The sequence below is a fragment of the Acanthaster planci genome, linkage group LG05 (assembly GCF_054643075.1).
Source record: "Acanthaster planci isolate LZ-2023a linkage group LG05, COTS_SCS, whole genome shotgun sequence".
In the NCBI taxonomy this organism is placed as follows: domain Eukaryota; kingdom Metazoa; phylum Echinodermata; class Asteroidea; order Valvatida; family Acanthasteridae; genus Acanthaster; species Acanthaster planci.
Genome location: NC_141781.1, coordinates 23,112,668 through 23,132,196, shown reverse-complemented (window position 1 = coordinate 23,132,196; position 19,529 = coordinate 23,112,668). Strand labels below are relative to the sequence as shown.

General features: G+C 39.1%; 3 protein-coding genes across 16 annotated transcripts in view; 2 read left to right on the top strand and 1 right to left on the bottom strand.

Annotated features, from left to right (window-relative positions):
• LOC110979608 (DNA polymerase subunit gamma-1-like) overlaps positions 1–3,250 on the bottom strand; it is a 105,744-nt gene extending 102,494 nt beyond the window's left edge. For 10 of the 14 annotated variants that reach the window (XM_087136441.1, XM_087136440.1, XM_087136442.1 and 7 more), the window contains exons 1-4: positions 3,096–3,249; positions 1,099–1,723; positions 507–702; positions 253–411 (exon numbers count right to left, since the gene is read on the bottom strand). In XM_087136441.1, coding sequence (XP_086992567.1) covers positions 253–411; positions 507–702; positions 1,099–1,723; positions 3,096–3,183 — 1,068 coding nt within the window. In that variant the 5' untranslated portion in view covers positions 3,184–3,249. The other 4 variants (XM_087136446.1, XM_087136452.1, XM_087136451.1 and 1 more) reach the window with 4 other exon arrangements.
• An 8,392-nt stretch (positions 3,251–11,642) lies between these two features.
• Positions 11,643–17,301, top strand: LOC110979614 (uncharacterized). The gene is made up of 3 exons (XM_022235588.2): positions 11,643–11,803; positions 14,166–14,784; positions 15,090–17,301. The coding sequence occupies exons 2-3, from the start codon at positions 14,185–14,187 to the stop codon at positions 15,279–15,281; spliced, it is 792 nt and encodes a 263-aa protein (XP_022091280.2). The 5' UTR covers positions 11,643–11,803; positions 14,166–14,184; the 3' UTR covers positions 15,282–17,301.
• Positions 17,302–17,721: 420 nt separating this feature from the next.
• LOC147799267 (uncharacterized) lies at positions 17,722–19,498 on the top strand. The gene is made up of 2 exons (XM_087137275.1): positions 17,722–18,227; positions 18,942–19,498. The coding sequence occupies exons 1-2, from the start codon at positions 17,775–17,777 to the stop codon at positions 19,134–19,136; spliced, it is 648 nt and encodes a 215-aa protein (XP_086993401.1). The 5' UTR covers positions 17,722–17,774; the 3' UTR covers positions 19,137–19,498.
• Positions 19,499–19,529: the final 31 nt, after the last annotated feature.

The following is a 19,529-nucleotide window of genomic DNA, read 5'->3' as shown; positions in this document are numbered from 1 at the left end:
AAGGCCATAAATTCGTAGTTTTCACTCGCTTTGCCTTGTAAAGGTAATGCAAAGTTGGAACATTTGAAACAAATAACTACAAGTCTGCTGTGTCGCAAGCTGCAATGCTGCACATACATGTACTTTCCCTTACTGAGCTAGCAAGTCGAGTTGAATGCAGCTTACATGTATCAGCAAAAGGAAAAGAAAAGTATTATAAATGACCAGTAAAGATACCAAGAAATCTTTCTACTGATCAAATAGACGACTTACAGGAGGTCCAGCAGGCTTCTTGCTGGCTTTCTTTGCTAAGTACTGAGTCTTGGCTCCTTTTCCAGTCCGGTCAGCAAGCCACAAAGCTCGTTGGTATGTAGTCAGTCCCGACACTGCCATGTGTAGACTCAATGTATCCAAGAAACGGGTTTTAGTACCCTATAAATATACATCAAACAAACTGGACAAAATCATCATGATATTACAAATAAACAGGGGCATTGTTTATGTGAACCCAAAACCAATGCACATACCTTCAGGAAATACTGTTCTTTGATGAAACTGCGGTCAAAGCTAACGTTGTGACCAACAACTAGTCGTTCTTTCCAACGAACTGATTCGGATAATCTAAACGAATTAGTTGTTTCCATGGGGATAAGATCAGCAGGAGTGATGCGGGGAGAAAGGGAGAGATGCTCCTCCACTAGACGCTCACTACACCAAGAATACCTGCAAAAGAAAAAGGATGAGGGACGTTACATGTAGGTATGTGTACACAAATGATTGGCTGGGCAGCAGCATATGATTACAAATATCATACAAAAGGTAGAGATAGATCCTTATCCAACTCTGTCGTGTGTGAATTTATGTGTGCATTGTAGGCTCAATATCTACATGTGTGCACATCCAGCATTTTGGTTTTTTTTCCTGTCTTCCAATAATTCACAAGATTTCCTAGCATATTTGCATTATCTCTTCACTGGTTTCATTGTGTTGATAGCAAAGTGCCACTGATCAGGCCTTCTAATATTTTTAAGGATTAGAATCAGGAAGAAAATCTTGAAAGATTCCACAGAAAAAGCCTTTATTGTTTTTGTCCCCTATGCAATCATCCACAATTCTTACCAGGCTTCTGTTGAGGCAGCCACAGCTAGAGTTGGGAAATTACCCTCAGCCATCAGACATTCCACATCAAATACAACAGCTTCTTCTAATGGGTAGTCCACTGCTGTCTGGTTTCCACTCCCATCATACATTGTCCAGCCTTTCATAAATGCCCACTCCTGTGGCATTGTTGGAAGTGATCCAAATGACAACGCTTCTGATATCTTGATGTATTTATCACTCTGTTTATTGGCCAGAACCCGGAAATGCTCATCAATATTCCTCCCGTAGAGTTTAGGAAGTTTGAAATCCACCTCAGGGAGAAAGTCAACATGCTTGCCCCATAAGCCATGGTCTTTTAGATGCTGGATGCTTTTCTGAATGTTTTCCGAAGAGGGCTCCATCTGTCTTCGTCTTTTATCAGACTTGAAGATTTGTTCATGCAGATGCTGAGACAACATTTGTATATTGATTGGGTTGAGTCTTGGCTTGTATGAGGAGTCGGAACAACTACGGCAGCTTATCAAAGGAAAGGGGTTTGCCAATACATGTACATGTTGCTGTATGATCCATCTCTGGCATTTAATACTGAAGCAATGGCTGCAGAGTGGAATTCTCAATAAGTGGGTCATTCTTACTTCGAAAACTGTTAAAGAAGATCATATACATGTACATGTAAATTATTGGGTCTATATCTAGACCCACAAACAGGGCCCTACGCATACTCCATCATCGATATACAGCATCATTGAAAGAGTATACAATGTACGTAGAGCTCTGTTTACTGATCTAGACTGCCATATGCACTTTTATGCATTGGTACGTGTACATGTATCTTCATGTACCAGTATGTGACAGAAAAATGACTTTCTTTTGAAACAGCAGTTTAGTTTCCCAGGAAAGAACATGAAATTAAAATTTTAATGTGTAAATATGACCAAAGTAAAGCTCTAAAATACCACAAAACACGATCATTGAAGGAAAGCACACAGCTCAGTGAAACTTGGTAAGGTTAGAATAAAAGGATGTGTACGTAAATAATAATGGTAATGAAACATAACGGCAAAATGATATAACCCACCCAAGTCTAAAACACACAAAGCATCCACATCCCCCATAGTCTCCAGCTACATGTACTTCAAGAACTGTACGGTCTATACAACCTTACAGATAGCCATATACAAACTTATAAACACATTGTAGCTGTTTGATTGTGCCAACTTACCCTTCCACAGCTATTTGTGCAACCAAAGTTCACACATGCCTTTTGGTGAAGTAAGGTGTCAAATGGGAAGGTTTATTCACCCTAGGCCTATATCCTCATTAAAATGGTGAAATTCTTGAGCATTTTACCCATCCACACTACAGAAAGTCACCAGCGTCACTGAGCATGTACTCTCTGACCAATTGCTGAGGTAAATAAACCTCCCCATCTGACATCTAACTTCACCAAGAACTTTGTTTGAAATTTGGTTGCACAAATAGCTGTGATGGAAGGGTTGGTTGGCACAATCAAAACATGTTTACCGGAGTTTGTACATGGCTATCTGTAAGGTTTTTATAAACCTTACAGTTCTGGAAGTAGTCTCGAGCGGTAGGCCTACACCTAATCATATGCATGGAGGTAGAATACCTATAGCAACGTGCACTCAACATGCTCAAGCTCACCCTGGAATTGGACTCAGGCTGGACCTACAGTACATATATGTACATACCTACAGTAGGCCTATATAGGGCCTATCCATTTGTGCACGCAAAGTGTGTGTACACGTGTGACGTGGTCATGGTGATATGCGTAGGCCTAAGTCTGGCATGTCCAGAGAAATCGTGAAGGACGCGAATTGTGTAGACTGATCCGACCAGCACGGTGAAAACAACCCGAGGTTAATGCACTTTTGCCATGCTAAAACAACGTAGGCCTAAAATGCATCTGGTTTTCACCTCGCACTGACCCGAGGTCAAGCACACCTATCCAGACCAAATAAAGCAAGGTTAAATACTTAGGCGGCATTTCTTACTATACTTCTTCCCGCAGGGTGACTTCCAGCATGGAATCTGCACGATGTGGCATCCACGTGTAATTATGGAGACATTATGATCATACATATGTAGGCTACATGTACAATGTACATTCAAGGCGCTTTTGAAATGAGCGCCTGTTAATCAAGAGAGGGCGGTATTTGTGTGCTTCGTGCTGCGCCAGCATTGTTTATGCGCTCAAATTCAGGTCTGACCTGTTATTTTACTGTTTACAATCAGCCAGATTTCTGGCCAAATGGACAAATATAACTTGAGCCAATATATTCTTTCTTTTGAACTTGTGATAATGGCAGTGGCGATGTTAAAATAATAAAATTACAAAATTGACGACACAAGTGTGAAGTTCAACAGGTTTTTTCAGTGAAGCGAGGAAAGGTTGAAGATGAAATACAAACAACGTAAAATCGATGACAATTTCTTTCACCTTTGTTAAACAAACATTTGTGTGTACTTCTGCTTAGAATATATTAATTGTAGAAAATTAAACTTTATATTAATGACTATTCAGAGGGAAAGGATAAGAATGGAAAATTATTATTTTCGGACCTTTATACCACAATTAAGTTTTACTAAAAATCGAAATTATCCTCTGTTATACAAACAATTCGAAACTTTTCACTTTGAAATCTCGTTACATTGTATCTGGGCAAATAGGGATCCATCTCTATGCAGGGCTTAATTGAAACCGGTATTAAGTTAGGAGTGTGACATGGGGATAAAATAAATGTCAAATTGGTAAAAGCCGTATCGGTTGTGTTCAGCTTACGCGCCCTGCCACATTTCGATATCCCATTTGGAACAGACCATCTAGGGTCGCGACACGACCACGGTCTGAAGTAGTTCATTCACTTTTCTTAGAGCCTGGTCAAGGGTGTATACCTGCATGTTTACCCACATCACACTAGCGTTGATCACCCATTAGCATTACAAAAAGTGTGTCACATTCGTGACTCTCTTTCACTTTAGAACAGAAAACTTCCTACCTTTCACCATGTGGGCAATAAGACATCTGATTCCAAAAGAACCGTTTAGTTATAATCCTGCAAATGCAAAGAAAGTACACAGTTAAATGAAATAAAATTAATTAGCCTTTTCCCACTATGAATTAGCGCACTCTTGTCACATAAATCCACCATGTACGATTATGAGGAAAGTGTGTAAGAGCAATGATTAGAAACGTAATATTTTCGTGTAATGGATTACAATTCCCCCTTGACGTGATTGGTTTTCCAATTTACACAATAAATTATTGGGGTTTTTTTCGTTCTGATTAAAATATAGTCCAGAAACGGATTGCGTGACATATGCATGAACCGTTGGTTGTATCAAATACATTCTGAAGAGTTACATGTATAATCTCTACGAGGAATCGAGACAAACAGCAACGATTACAAAGCAGCCATTTGGTACAGCTGCGTACTGCAAGGCCTTCATTACAAAGTGTCAGAGAACTTCATTTCTCAGAATATTTGATAAGTGCAAACATTGAAGACCTTAGTTTTGTTGTCAATTCAGAATTACTTTCGTCACTGTTATAGCTAAGGGCTCCCACTATCTTTTGATTTCTCTCTCAAGTATACTCTGACGAGCAAGGGCTCCCAATATCTTTTGATTTCTCTCTTAAGTATACTCTGACGAGTATACGTCAAACCAGCATAATGATTTGATTCGAATTACTAGTAGGGACATGTAATAAAAGGGTTATTCTGAACTGAAACGTTCGCGGCTATTTTGAATTGATATTGTGGCAGATATAAAATAAACAGACCGTCATTCTCCTTGTTTTGAAAAAACTCTCGACAATCAGGTTTTTTTGTTTTCTCCTTCCAGTTGTTACACAGGGCACCGTCAAAATAGTGGTGTTCGCGTGTTTTCAGCCAAATTGAGGAGATTCACAGGGGCTGTATCTCGCATTCGTCAAATTTGACCTCTGATTTTTTGTTTATGTTCCTCCTTTTTCACTGCAGAGCCTCAAACGTGATATTAATACACTGATACAGTGTATTCTATACGTCAATAAACCACTCCTGTGACGTCGCCCTATTCAGAAAAGAGGCGAGTTTTCTTAAGACTGAACATTAATTTGTCCATTCTATAGAAAATGTGACGGATCATAATTGCTTAAATAGACAATTGATTTTGATAGAAACGCTCTCAGTAAGTGTACCGTTTTAGATGTTCTGTGGGTGATTGTTCTCTCTGAATATTTCGGTTTTTCACGTTTATAGTCTGATGCCATTTCAGATTATCATTTGAAGTGAAACAGTCCCTCCACATTACATATATTTTTATTGATTTTAATGCAGACTCCTTCTATTTTGTTTATTTCGTCATTGTTCGTCATTTTTACTTATTTATATTCATAGGCCCGATATAATTGTAACATTTAATGTTTATCGTTTGTCTGCGTGGATTGTAAATCGCATCTAGTCGATTTACTTTCAGTTTAACCTCAATTTTAACTCTCCTTCTGTTCTTGAACAATTTTTAATTAAAGTAACTACAACGACTGCAATTTATGTAGAATTTCAAAGAAAAGATTAATCGTTTAGAAACTTTAATACCCATCAACCTTTGCCAAATGATATCCCAAAAACGTGTATTTTCCAAACGAAATCATTTCCAACGGTGGCTGAAAGATTTCGATGAATACGGAAGCTAGGTTGAAATTCCAAGGTTATAAACGTGGTCCTTATTCTTTTACTTTGTTTACCGACAGCCAACTACAGTTTTGGCAGCATCTTGTAGGAAAAACACGACTGGGACGCGACGCCATTTTAATAAAGTTCGGCACGGCGGTAGAACGGCTCATAGCCAAGGCCTAATTGGCATATTCAGCGTCCTCACTGAAGCCAAAATATTGACGAATTAGTCTGCAGAACTGCACTGCATAAAAAGCGTCCTCTGACCAATTGTTTGACAATTGTGACTGAAAGACCGGTTTATACTATCCAGCATTCTAGCACAGTGGCCTGTCTAGGCCTTGGGCCAGGGCGGTAATCAAAAATGACTGTCCAGCATGTTACCATCATTTCCATGTCTTCTGGACGTCCTAATGAAGCAGTTTCATCTGCTGAATAGACTTCATCAGCCAATCACTGATGACTTTGAAGATATTTTTGCTGTCAAATTCAAATTCCGTGGCTGAAACAAACTTTTATCTGAATCATGTGTGTGGCACAGCGGTCTACACCATGTTGTGTTGCTTCAAATCAATTGGTTTCTTCAAATCGACCAAAGGAGTCGATATACTCATAAGAGTAAATGAAAGCAAGTGCGTGTTGTTTGGAAATCTCTCGCAGAGTAATTTGAAATCGTCTGGGGAACAATTTTTAACCAATCGATCGAGCAAAGCAGCCATGAAATGAAACGAGTCGAGGAACCTAAGCTGACCAAATGAGAATGAAATGTAATTCTTGGTGTTTTAAGCAATGACGTTGATTTTACTACCGTTGAACACGCGAGCTCCTTGCATCATCAGATGCGCGTCGTATTTCTCCAAGTTGTGTAAGATCACCGGGACTGATGTTTGATTTGGTAATACACGTAGTTTTAGATTACAGTGGGTATGTGCTGGGCCCCTGTACTTACCCATGATGTGGCAGTGATTGCGCACTTTGCAAAAAATTTTTATGGGCTTCTCGCAGCTCATGCAGTTGTACTCCGTGAGGCCGCGGTCGTTTTTGAAACCAAAATCCGCTTTTTGGTCTTTTGTCTTCGGCTCATCTGGGATAGGGCATTGACCCTGCGATTCTTTGGTTGAACTAATGTACCTTTCACATATCCAGCAGACGTTGCATTTATCGTAGAGTTTGTGTTGCTCGGGTGTCCAGGTGTGGCTTTGGATCGGCAATCCAAATTCTCTAGATAACGATTGTACAAAATGAATGGCTGCGTCTTGGCCTCTGTATGTTTTGCGGCTGGTACACACACCGTTACATCGAACGACCGCGTAAGAGTAGCCGCACGCTTTATGAATTTGCGTTTTAATCGTGTTTAATGATTCTGGTGGAAGACGCTGTAAAACAGACTCGAAATCAGCGTAAATAACAAACGGAGCGTCTTGTCGCTAGGCGTCGCTAGGCGATCTATTCCCCGGGGTTGGGTGGAATCCCGAGGGTCGAGAAGAAGGGGAATCGGTCTAGGGGGGAGTCCCAGTTTGGGGGGGTCGGGTAGATATAGGAGGGTGGGGCTGCTCCAGAACTCTCCTACGCCTACTACTGCAGTCTGCATATGGCCTCTTGACATCCTTTGTGACCAACGGACTGACAGTCTGCAGGTGGTCTATTTGACGTCCTCTGACCGGCACTTTGCCATTTCTTTTAATTGGGAAGAACTGGGGGGTCAAAAGCCGTACTATAAATACACGTATATATTTACATGTAAAGTGTACATCACTACTACATGTATGGCCTCGCATCACGTGATGATTGTAAAAGTACGCAGTAAGAATTCACTAATAATCAACCGAGAACATGCAACATACAGCATTTCCGCTCCACAACAATTCTAAATTCTCACTGCATCCAAGTACGCTTCTGTATATTCATATTTAGCATTATGTTTGTCAATCTCCGATAGCCACTCCGTTACGTTCCATATCAGGTCAGTGATATCATAAATGGCTGTGCAAAACAGATTTTGATTGGATGCTGATCACAGTTCAAATCGTGCTCATTGAGGGCAACTCCGAGGGAAAACGGATTTTGTCAGGCGGGCCGGTGCGGCGCTGCAACGCGCTACAAGATTTGGTTCGCGCGGTAACCTAACTTGCCTTTTGTTTGATCGAAGTACAATTGTGAATAGGCTGTAATGGAATTTTTCCAGATCTCTAAGTTGTTCACAGACGTCAAATAACAAAATGCCGTTACCCGTTCGAAAAAAACTGATGGTTCTTCTTAACAGGTGGAACGGCTTGCAGTAGCACCACGCGAAGGAATATATATATATATGGAATATATAATGTATAGTCCGTCGTCAGGAGGACTGAGCACGCAGTCCAAAACGTTGAGTATACTCCCGATTCTTTTCTGAACCACAAATACTCATAAGAGAGATATATTCCTTCGCATGGTGCTACCGCAAGCCTTTCCACCTGTTGCTGTCCCTCACCATGAACAGCCTGAAATTCCATATATGGGACGGAGAGAACCCCCCTGCCTTTGTGTTGGTCATTGTTTGATCAGAATCTCAGGAATTCTTTACAGACTTCTAGGGGGGATGTGTTAGGTAACAATAGTTTAGAGTGTGCGTAGGGATTGGACAGGTAAGGGGGGTACCCCTCCGTCCATTATCTTGCCTGGTATATCTTCGAATACATCGAAAGCCATAGTTTGGTAATTGAATCTGTTTCGTAAAAAATAACCAAAACACAATTCACTCGAAATCTTATTTGATCTTGTATCATGTGAAGGAAGAGACTCCCATTGAAGCATTTTTTTCTGTTTTCACATATCCTACGATTGTTTTGTTTAGTCAATTAGCGTGGCCCAATTACATCCTTCTTTTGTAGGCAGAACACAGTCGGAAACTGTCATACCTCCGACGGTGACTTTCTATGGAATTTTAACTCCTAAACAAACTTGAGGAAACAGTTTAGAAAAAAATTACGTTCACATCAAAGTTACTTGTGAATGAGGATAGGGAGGAGATTCATTGCTTGTATTAACGTATTTTATAAACGGAACTACATTACGGCACGTTCGTAGAGAGCTCGGAAAAGTATCTCAATTTGCATTGTACATGTTAATAAGGCACTATCTTGAGGCACACTTGCTCAGCAGGATTTTTTCTTTATGTGGTTACAAGTGTTCATTAGTTGCAGTTTTTTACCCATGAAAATTTAAACATGTACTTTCAAACATGACGTTCCCACATCCTTGCCATTGAATCATGGTGGGTTTTAGGGTTTTGGTGCTGATATTTGATAAATTTATATACCGATTAATTTCTTACCAATGAAGTATTCTTTGTAACTAAAAGTCGTAAGGAGGTTTCATTCGGAAAAAAACGTAGGGGTGCAAGCTGCCTTCTGCCCTCTTCCGCTGGATACGCCACTGAAAAGGGACAAAACAATCAGTAGCAGTAATTCCACAAAGTAGCAATGGTAAGAGAGGTATATTTCAATGCATTTTCAAAAAATGTTTCATTTCCATCCTCTTTTCACTCCTTTTTTTTACGTATTTTATTTTCTCCCTCTTTATGTTTTTATGTTTTCCAGGGGAACTAGACCCCTCCCCGCGTTGCAAACAGTAAAGGATTAGAATTAGGGTAAGTTTATCCGGGGAGTCAGCAACGTGCATGGCTTATAGCAGAAATTACAATCATTTCATTTTTATCTATAATAACCAGTTTCATGCACTAACACTTTGATGTACCCACAGAAGGAAGGGATTCATTTCTAATTTAGTAACAACTTGCCATTTCATTCATTTTTGTGGTTATATTTGAAGGGTTATTCCATAAACCATTTTGAATCATCAAGGAAAGATTGGTAGCTTTACCCGCCGGGGTTTTATCTTATTTCAAAACTTTATACATATAATGAACTTTTAGGAGAAGAAAGCGGAAGTAATTCCCGATATGTACAAGTACCCGAGATTAATTTGTTGCGGACAAAATTTTACATTTCACCCAAACAGAAGGAAAAAATGGATACGCTACTATTTGGAGATCCACTGTTCGTAGGACTGTGGAATATTTCTGTTTGCAAGGTTGGATCATGCCACAGAATCCTGACATGATCCTCACAAGAATTATACGAATAATCTCGTATGGATCAGTTGCAAGCAGATTTAATTAAAAACGAAATGACGGATGTTGGAAGTCAGTCATTTCGACTACGAAACAGGTGGTAGTCAGTTTACACAACTGATCTAAAAAAAATCTTTAATTTGGTCTCAATATAAACTGAGCAAATGAATATACGAGGTTAGTTGTGACTACAAGCATGAGCCGTTTATTGAAGAATATATGAGACTGGACGAAATGACACCCGAACAGGTTACTGACTTTACGGCAGTCTATTAAACTATTCTCCCATGAGGAAAACAACATAGCTGGTATCAAGACTGTGCAATTAAAATTATAATTAATGAAGAAATATTTCAGAAATAAAATTCCGACTGGTTAGCATGTAATTGGTTATCAAGTTGTTAATGATAAGACAATAAAACAAAAACCAGGCATGAGTGTGGGTATAAAGTTGTGGTAAATAATGCCTCTCCGGCGCGGCGAGTGATGTCGATGCGGTAGTCTGCTGGAAAGTTGTTGTAGGGTTAATTTGTGCCAAGGGCTGTGGGCATGGAAGCTGAAGATGATGTGGATAAAAAATAATTACCCGGCCAGGGAAATTGCAAAAGTGGAGATGGGAGCTGACGCCATAACACACCGACATCGAATTTTCTAGTGCTATGTTTTTGTCATTGAGAAGTCCGAAAAGATCATCGAAATTCGCTGTAAGCTTTCTCATCACAAAAACGAGCAAGTCAAAATTGGAGGATATAATAACACCCTAATCTCCCAGAATTGGGTATATAATAACACCCTCATCCCCCACGATCGGGTACATAATAACACCCCCATACCCCCAAACTGGGGATATAATAACACCCTCATCCCCCGGAATTTACGCCTGTGCTCTTCAGCATGACCTTGGTCATTACATGTAGAATTGTGTTACTTTTTTCTAGACTGTTTTAGAAGTACTTCATTCTAACCATACCATCTTCAGTAGTGCACTGAGATCATGACAACTATATATTACATACATTTTAGGTCCTAAGTTACAATGCACGCAAGATTTAATAGATATTCATTGGAGAAAACTAATCACACCATTTAAGACTCCACGACAATTTAACAATTCTCGCAGCAAGCAGATAAAGCAACTGAACCACCATCATTCCACTTACGAATAGCAAAAATGATTCAGTCTGTTTCGGCTGCAGCTAAATTTGTGACTGGAGCTACAAGAACACGCATTATTTTTGCAAGGGGTAAAGACTACTTCGGTTGCAACTATATCAGTACATGTTGTTGATAGGTATGGCTCTGGAAGCCCCCCACAAAGGACACGGCCTATGTCATTACTTACAGTTATGTTGCGAAATTGAGTATTTTCAAGGCCGAAATAACAAAGAACACCTCACACGATTATTACAATATCATAGCACATGTTTCCCAATTTAAGTCTTGGAAGAAATAGGGAAAGGTTGACTAAATAGTTAAGTCCAATGAATTGCAAAATCTCTTCCGTCCTCTACAATGCAACCCTAATACTACGCCTTAGAAATAGTGTTTCCAGAAAATGGAAACCAATGTATGTTTTCAGGCACTTTAGGTCCTACCGTAGAGCTAGGACCGACACGGCCTGGTCTGTTAAGCTTTGCGATGAGCCTTATTAATATTAATAAACATTTAGGTTGGTGCGTTTTTCTGACGTCATTTCTTCTGACCACGTGAGCCATCAATGTACGGCGCCTTAGGTCTTATCAAGTTAATAACTTGGAAATTGAGACAGTAAGACCAAGGACAACGCAACGATTATGCGCAATTCATCATTTTTGTCCAATGGGCAATAGCAACGTGTCACAAAACAAACACAAGAATTCCCTAAATATCCTGCCTATGGTGAGCTGAGCCCTATATACGACGTGGCACAGAACACCAACTGTAAGACGATTTGGTGAGTATAGCCTCCAGTCGTTCTTCCTTACTCTGATTTCAAGGTAGCAAAGCAAACCGACTTTGGTATTCTCAAAATGTCTTTGTTCTCTCGGGAAGAAAACACTGAAATTGTGATTAGTAAGATTAGCGATATTAAGATATATCTTAGAAGAAATGTTAACCCAAGGACAAATACTGACTGTTTAAGTCTTATTCCTTTGGCAATTTTCTCTCTCTCGAAATCAGGTTTTCTTCGAACCACTTGTTCAATGGCAACAAGAGATTTAAAATATTTCTGGCTAAGTTATTCTAGTCTTACTTTGATAACGTCCTGCGTCGTCCTTTTGTTAATACTTTGGTTTCATGAGTAGTCTACTCTTTTATGGAAACACACGCGTGACACATTGGCTGAAGTTGTCAGTTATTTTCTTGAAATTTTTTATTACAATTGTGAGAGCAAGCAAGCTGCTTTATTTAATCCAAATCTGAAAAGAAATTGCCTTTTTTATAGAAGTATAGCACACTAAGGGTATATGCCCGGTATATCGCAGAATGCTGTGAGACGGATGTTTATACATCTGCAATATACAGGAATAGATTGAGAAAATAAGGCCTGGAATGGTAATTAGCGATTTCAAACGACAGGGAGCCTTAAAGAAATTGCATTACAAATTATATGCTATAAATTATCCCATGGCTATCTTCTTAATAAACAGTTTACAGCCTGGAACGGCTTACAACGTCTTTTGTCACAGATGGCTTCCTATCATTCTTATTAAGACCATCTGGAATCCAAATTTCAATACAAGGCCTATCAAGATGAGCAAGATGGAGAGGACTCACAAACAACAATAAACCTAGCCGTTTCAGTCCTCCCCCTCTTATATGGTTCATTGCACAAACAGTAAATTAGATGAATGCCAGGGTTGAGCATTCTCATATTAATTTTCTAACAAAAATTCTAAACAAAGAACGAATTTTTACAATACGGCATAACGGAATAAGCGTGGGATGGACTAGCGCTTTTAAAACCAGATAGGAGCAAAGTGGCAATATACTGTACATTTACAGCTATTCTATCAATAATGGAAAATAAAAATCATGGCTTATCGACTGGGAATTCTTATCCAATTCCCTTTTAGGTCATTTGACCACATAAAATTTTGCCCCTTTAATACTGAATACGATTCCAAAGACAAGTATTTTTTCGCGGCAAGTATACGAGTACACTTTGCCTGAGTAAGCAAGTATTCGAATACACGTTAGAGTGCTGTATAACTAGTCCCTTTTATAATTACAAATTAATGTTAATGCTCGTTTTCTATTCCATCTTCTATTTGATGCTAGTTTACTGTTATGTTTACTTGTGTAATATCTTTGAGTCAGCTTCCGCACCCTGAGAAAAAAATTACTAAAATTCTGCTCTTCGGTTTATTTTGCACGATGACAGTTGGCACATTCAAAACTTTGACGTAATTGGACTTTCCTTACTAAGTAAAGATAAGATGAATTTAAAATTTGGTCACTAAATGTTAACCCTGAAAAATCGCTAAATCCTTTACTTGTTGGAGAATAGAGGACTGTAAGAATCGGGGATTTCACAGATTCAAAAAAATTCGAGATAAGATTTCCAACTTGTTCGAAACACCTCCAGACATGCCGTCGTTTACTGAATTTTATGGTTAAAAGATTTTGTCACTATCAAACTCTTTGTGGGTGCACTTCAGTGGAAGAATTCTTAATTATTGGCAGCGTGTGAATAATCACTTTTTGTTCTATCGTAAACACCTTGCAATTCAGTGGTGCACGGATAGTGTTTCTCATAAAATAGACCATGGATTCTAAACTGTTTAGCCACAATATTGATTTTTTTCTGTCTTTGAAATGAGCTCAAAGAATGTTGACTACTGCACGCAATAAAAAATGATCTATGAACACCAGCAGCTAGCCTCCTGTTTGGAATTGATTTTTTTTCGTAAGTGTCCTGTCAAATTGATTGAAATGCCCAGAACAAACCATTTACGAAAACAGATGCACGGATATACAGACTTTTAGTTGGAAGACATGAGCTTCAGATTTCACAGCCAACACTGATAGCTTTGTCTTTTAAGAAAAATTTCAGTGAATGCACCGACAGAAAGCCGTTTGAATTGCCATTATGACAGGGTTAAAATACTCAAGCAAAACGACTAATTGGCCGACTAGGCGATTGAGAACCAATTTGCTTGTAAGAAGAAAAAATCTAGGTAACCGACTTATTAATCAGCTCAGATAACTTGCCCAATTAACAGATTGATCGACGGAGCCAGCCACCAAGCGATTTTGCATCTGAAAACTCATGACAATTGAATAGTGTTTCATGACTCTGTTTCTTTATACAGATGCTTGTGGATAGCAAAAATGACATCACATCACTTTACTGTCAGTCTGTTACTTCACACCCTTGTGCTACTTCCATTTCATTTGGCTACCGGTGGTTATGCCAATTACGATAAGCATAGCAGCACTATTACCTACAGTGGCACTCACGGACAACACGGCAGCAGCAGCAGGGGTAGCGGTGGAAGCACGATGGTACGTTACCCTGGCCAACTACTTCGCAACTACTCCGACGATGACATACTACATAGAAACGTGTGCACTCTTCAAGACTGTATCCCTTACATTCATATGCAAGTAACCATAGAACTCAACCTACAACAGAAACTTCAAGTTCACCGAAAGCGACGGTTCATCCGCCGCTGGCGTGCTGCATACAAATACCGGAGTGCCCCAACAAGAATTCGTCACACCTCTATAGTCACACTGACCCCAGCACAGAAGACTCAGATCCTATCTCAATTTGGTAACTATTTCAGTCAAGCTGAGGAGCTACCATTAGTGTCACAAATTGGAACCAGACAGAAGCGAACCAGCATAATCGTATGCCCCCGCGAGGAACAGTGGGATGCTCTGGTGTTGGGGCTTACAAACGATGATGAACTTGTACAGGTTATACAGGTAATGAACATTTTTACTTAAGCTCATTGTCGTGCATCTAAAGTAAGAAAAACTGATATATTTTGTAAGGAAAACTTAATTGTTGAAGTGATTCTGATGGTCTAAGTTTGTGAATTCCCCTCACTACACATACCGTTTCTTTATAAGTTAGTATGATTGAATATGGTTTGCAGAATATTTGGCCAAAAGCTAGCTTACTCCCTTATTAAATAAACACTAGTTTGTGCATTAATTGATCTGTGTATATTGGTTCCCTAACAATGATATCTGAACTTCCACTCACCCCTTTGTTATTCTCTGTTTAGTTCGCAGATACCGGCGACAGACAATGGATCTTGGATGAGCGATGCACGCAGAATCAGTGTAGCTTTGTATCTGATTGCGGGTGTAGCGCCCATACTCGTCTTGTTCGAGCTGCAGTCATCAGCTTTGATGAGTCTGTGGTGGCCGAGAAATACATCAAGGTGTATTGCTGTGTCGCTAAATTACTTGGCTAAAAGATTATCACAAATATCACTGAAGAAGTGGTTTGGCAAAAATTTTCCCCGTTGGCAGGTGGCTAAAATGTTTCATTATTTTCCTATTGCAACCTCACTTCAGACCAGTATTTTTCTTTAATTTCTGGAAGTACATTTAGTTTGTTAACACGTCTATCTAGACTAAAACTGTATTGCTAATAATGGGATCAAGGAGAATCGTCAATGCAGAATTTTGAAGTCTTTTACGTGAGATCTCTACTGTGCCCCCATTACAACGTACCTACACTGAGTAGAAAAAGTGTAATTACTTTGTAGCCTGTGCTCTCTTATCTCGTAAATTAAACGATGTTTAAAACAAAAAAGAAAAAAACGTTTAGGACCCAACTTGACTTCTCTGTAATATGGAGCTATTAAAGTTTTTCGATATCTGCACAATTACAGGACTTTACTATAGCTTAGAAATTGAAGAACACGTTGAAATGTACATGGTGTATTTGAATTCTCTGTCTGAATGTAATACTGCCTTTGCATCTGTTAATAATTAATTCGTGCATCTGGAATATGCGATTGAAAACTATGTTTAGTCTCAATCATGTTGACATGACGTACTTGTTTGAAAAGCAGGCGTCCTCACTGCACACGTATAGTCTGGTACCGACCCCTACGGAAGAACGTCATCCTGGCCCCAACATTTTTTATCTCGTTGTAACCTTTGAATGGAATATTATGTTGATATTGGCAAGAGTCCGGATTTTCTAAGCAAATGCCATCCCTGTCTGTTGTTTAATGTTTTAATTTTCAGTGACATTGAGCCTTGAATTTACAGAGGGCTCTTTCGGACATAATGGCAATATCCCGTGCAAAGGGATTAATTTCTTGAAAGCTTCAAGTTCAGTTAGCTGGTAGTTTCCTCAAGGATTTTTATAATGTCGAAGTTGCATTCTTTTCATTTTCATTATTTAGTAACAATTTCGAAACTCTTGGAGATAGTTACTTACGTACTACAATGCAATTAACTCGGTCGTTAAGAACCTGGGTGGTTTGACCATAATAACTCGTACATACAAAAGATGTAAACGATTAATGAACAGATTAATTTTTTTCCTGCAAATGTCAGCAATTCAAAATTGGCTTGATTTGCATTAGTGAATCTTTGTATGAATATTGCATACAATATGAACGACCTACAGCGATTTCCAATAAATTTAGTTTTACCCTCTGTACACAAGCAGCTAATCCGAAGTTTGCATGATCTCTAAATTCCAAAGAGTGAAAATTCGCTCTATTCGAGTGAAAACTTAATCCCTCCGATTGAAATTAAGGACCAGACAAAATGGAGTGATATTTCTTCACTCCAAAAGATTGAAATTTCACTCAAGCTTCCTCTGAAAGGCGCTATTTTCAGCCTTTTTCAGTCTAAATTCATAGTGATTTTTACTCTAAAACGTCTTGACCTTAATTTCAGTCTTTCCGATTTATAGATTTCCTGATTTGTAAATTTCGACTGAAAATGTCCAGCACGAGCACATAACAAAATGCAGAGAGCAACAGTTTGCCATGGACAACAAGGTCATTCAAAACAAAAGTAGGTGGTTGTGGAAAAAATGGTGACAATGATGTTCTCTTGTGAATTTAGTCAATTGCTATAATAATCAGTTTGTTGGAATCGCATATTATTTTGAAAATGTTTCGGTCAAATCCACTTAAAACTTTGTGTGATGCAGACAGTGCATTTTATCTGTACCCCATTACAGTGACATTAATGACGCCACCATTTGACCACGTACCAAAAGGAATTATAGACAAGACAACGAAAATCTTTGTGAAGACATAATTACTTCAATTTGGAAAAGTTGTATTAGAGACTGAGAGATAAACAAAGGTGTAAATTAAGCCAGCTGCTCCTTTTTACGAAAGTCACAAATTATTACGTTTCAAACATCTGCCGGAAATTTAATTTCTCCAAGCCAAAAATAAATATGTGTTTTGGTGAAGCCGAATACCCCCATGGAAAGCAGGTGATACAAAGCTTACTAACGTACATATTTAGTTACATCGTAATCTCACTGAGCACCGTCCAACTCAGAAACCCGTAGATAATGACCTTATGAATCGTTACTAAGTTAAAGCAATTAATGCCCTTTGTGGGTGGTCGCGAATGCCGCTTATGGTGCGTTGTATCTGTTATGTACCCCATCATTCATCAAATCAATCTACTACACAATCCCCTGATTTTTAAAATATCACAACATATAAAGGAGATCGATCTGCAGCTTCTCACTTCCTTTGGATGCACAAGTGATACATATTACTGACTTCAGATCAAGATTACTGGCTTGAAGCTCGACTTTGCTGCACAAATTTGTCCACATTTTATTCGATAGAATGTTCTTAATCGCTGCGAAACTACTATAAATATCGCCCGCGTCCATTGACTGCTAATTAAGTGCTGGTTGTTCACAAACTCGGAGAGGTTCATTTCATCGAGTGATTGAAAAGCCTGAAAAAATTATGCTGGTAGTGTACTTGAGTGCGGTGGTTTTGTACGGTTATGTTGTACAAGCAAGTCATCAAAATTCTATCGGAAGTGATTCCAGCAGATCCTATCCAACATGTAGTATCTCCGACTGTTTACCTTACATCAACTTTCGAGAAATTCTACACCTGACGTATTTTCAGAAGCAACAAGTCAACAACTATCGTGCTTATCTCCACGGCGTACATCGGCGTCTGCTCAGCGCCAAGGAAGCAGCGCCAAAGGACGGGCGACACTTCATCGATATCACGCCAGACCAACGGGCAAAAATCCTTGCGATGTATGGTAACTACTTCACCTTAAGAGATGACCTGCCAATCAAGAACTCTGTGCAGAAACGAGATGTTGACATCTGTCCTAGAGTTCAGTCATGGAACGATCTCATACTGAGATTAACCAACGACGACCAGCTGATACAAGTTGTACAAGTAAGTTGATAACCCTCTTTGAGATTTTGGGCCATTACTTGTCCACAAATCCACTACTTGTTCCACAAAAATAGGATGATTTTGTGTGATTTTCAAATTATAGCGCTGCATAGGGCTCTTTTGTAAATGTTTGACTTCTTATCCGTAAATAAATGCATACCATTAACGACAACAGTGTCAATTTTCCCCTTTTTATTTTACTAAAGGTTTCGTTGAATTCTACCCAAGATTTCGGCCTCGCTTTATTTCATGACCATTTTATTAAAGAGTATATTTCATACCTGAGCGCTGCGCATTTGAATCAAATTTTATTAATTTTGGAAACTAAAGATTATGTTCGTTACACCTTAATTCCAAGCAGTTAATATTTTATGTTTTCTGCACGAGATTTAAAGATTAATTGGCCAAAAGACCAATTGCGCCCAATAACTCACGTGACCATTAAAGTTAAATATCAACAAACATTGTGTCCTCTTATAGCAGAGTGTGAAATAAACACCATTTAGTAAAAATAAATGTACTCAGAATACTGATGTCTGAGTTCTATACCGAAAATCGGCTTTCCATTTGCTCCCGGAGACCGCCATTTTTGTTGATGTTTTACGCCCAATGAAGCTCACGTGACTTAGTAGATGCAATCGGTCTATTCATTACGGAGCTCATTTCCAGTCTTAGTTTTGACTGAAGTCGAGGCCTTACTTCTTTTTGTTTCAGTTTGACGATAACAACAGGCAATGGATTCTTGAAGAGACCTGCTCCCAACAAACATGCACCTTTGTACCACAATGCGCATGCGGCACATGGACCCGATATGTGAAAGCGTTAGTTGTAAACTTTGACCAGACAATCATTGTAGAAAAATACATCAAGGTTTACTGTTGCATAGCAAGAAAAACATTGACATTTTAAGGGCATGTTCGAGAGACGACTAAAGTCAACCATAGTTTAACCATGGAGGAAGGACACAGAAGGAGTTAAACTCTGGCACTTCAAGTGCTCGATGATCGTCACCACCGAGTCAGACGAATGATACACTCAAAAATGCCTGATTATTGCCAGCAGCTTAACCAGACAAGTGGGTCCAGTGATATCCTAGCAATATTTGTGGTATTTTGTTTACAATAAACAACTTATTGCTGAGTCCTTTCCCCATGGTTCAACAAACACTGCACGAACGATGGATGCTTTGGATCATCTCTTTGACCATTTAGAACCAGGATCTGATGGCGTATTGTCACATCAACGACATGAGAGTTGCAGCCAACAGCAAAATTTAAGCGAGATGGCATATTAGTTCCACAA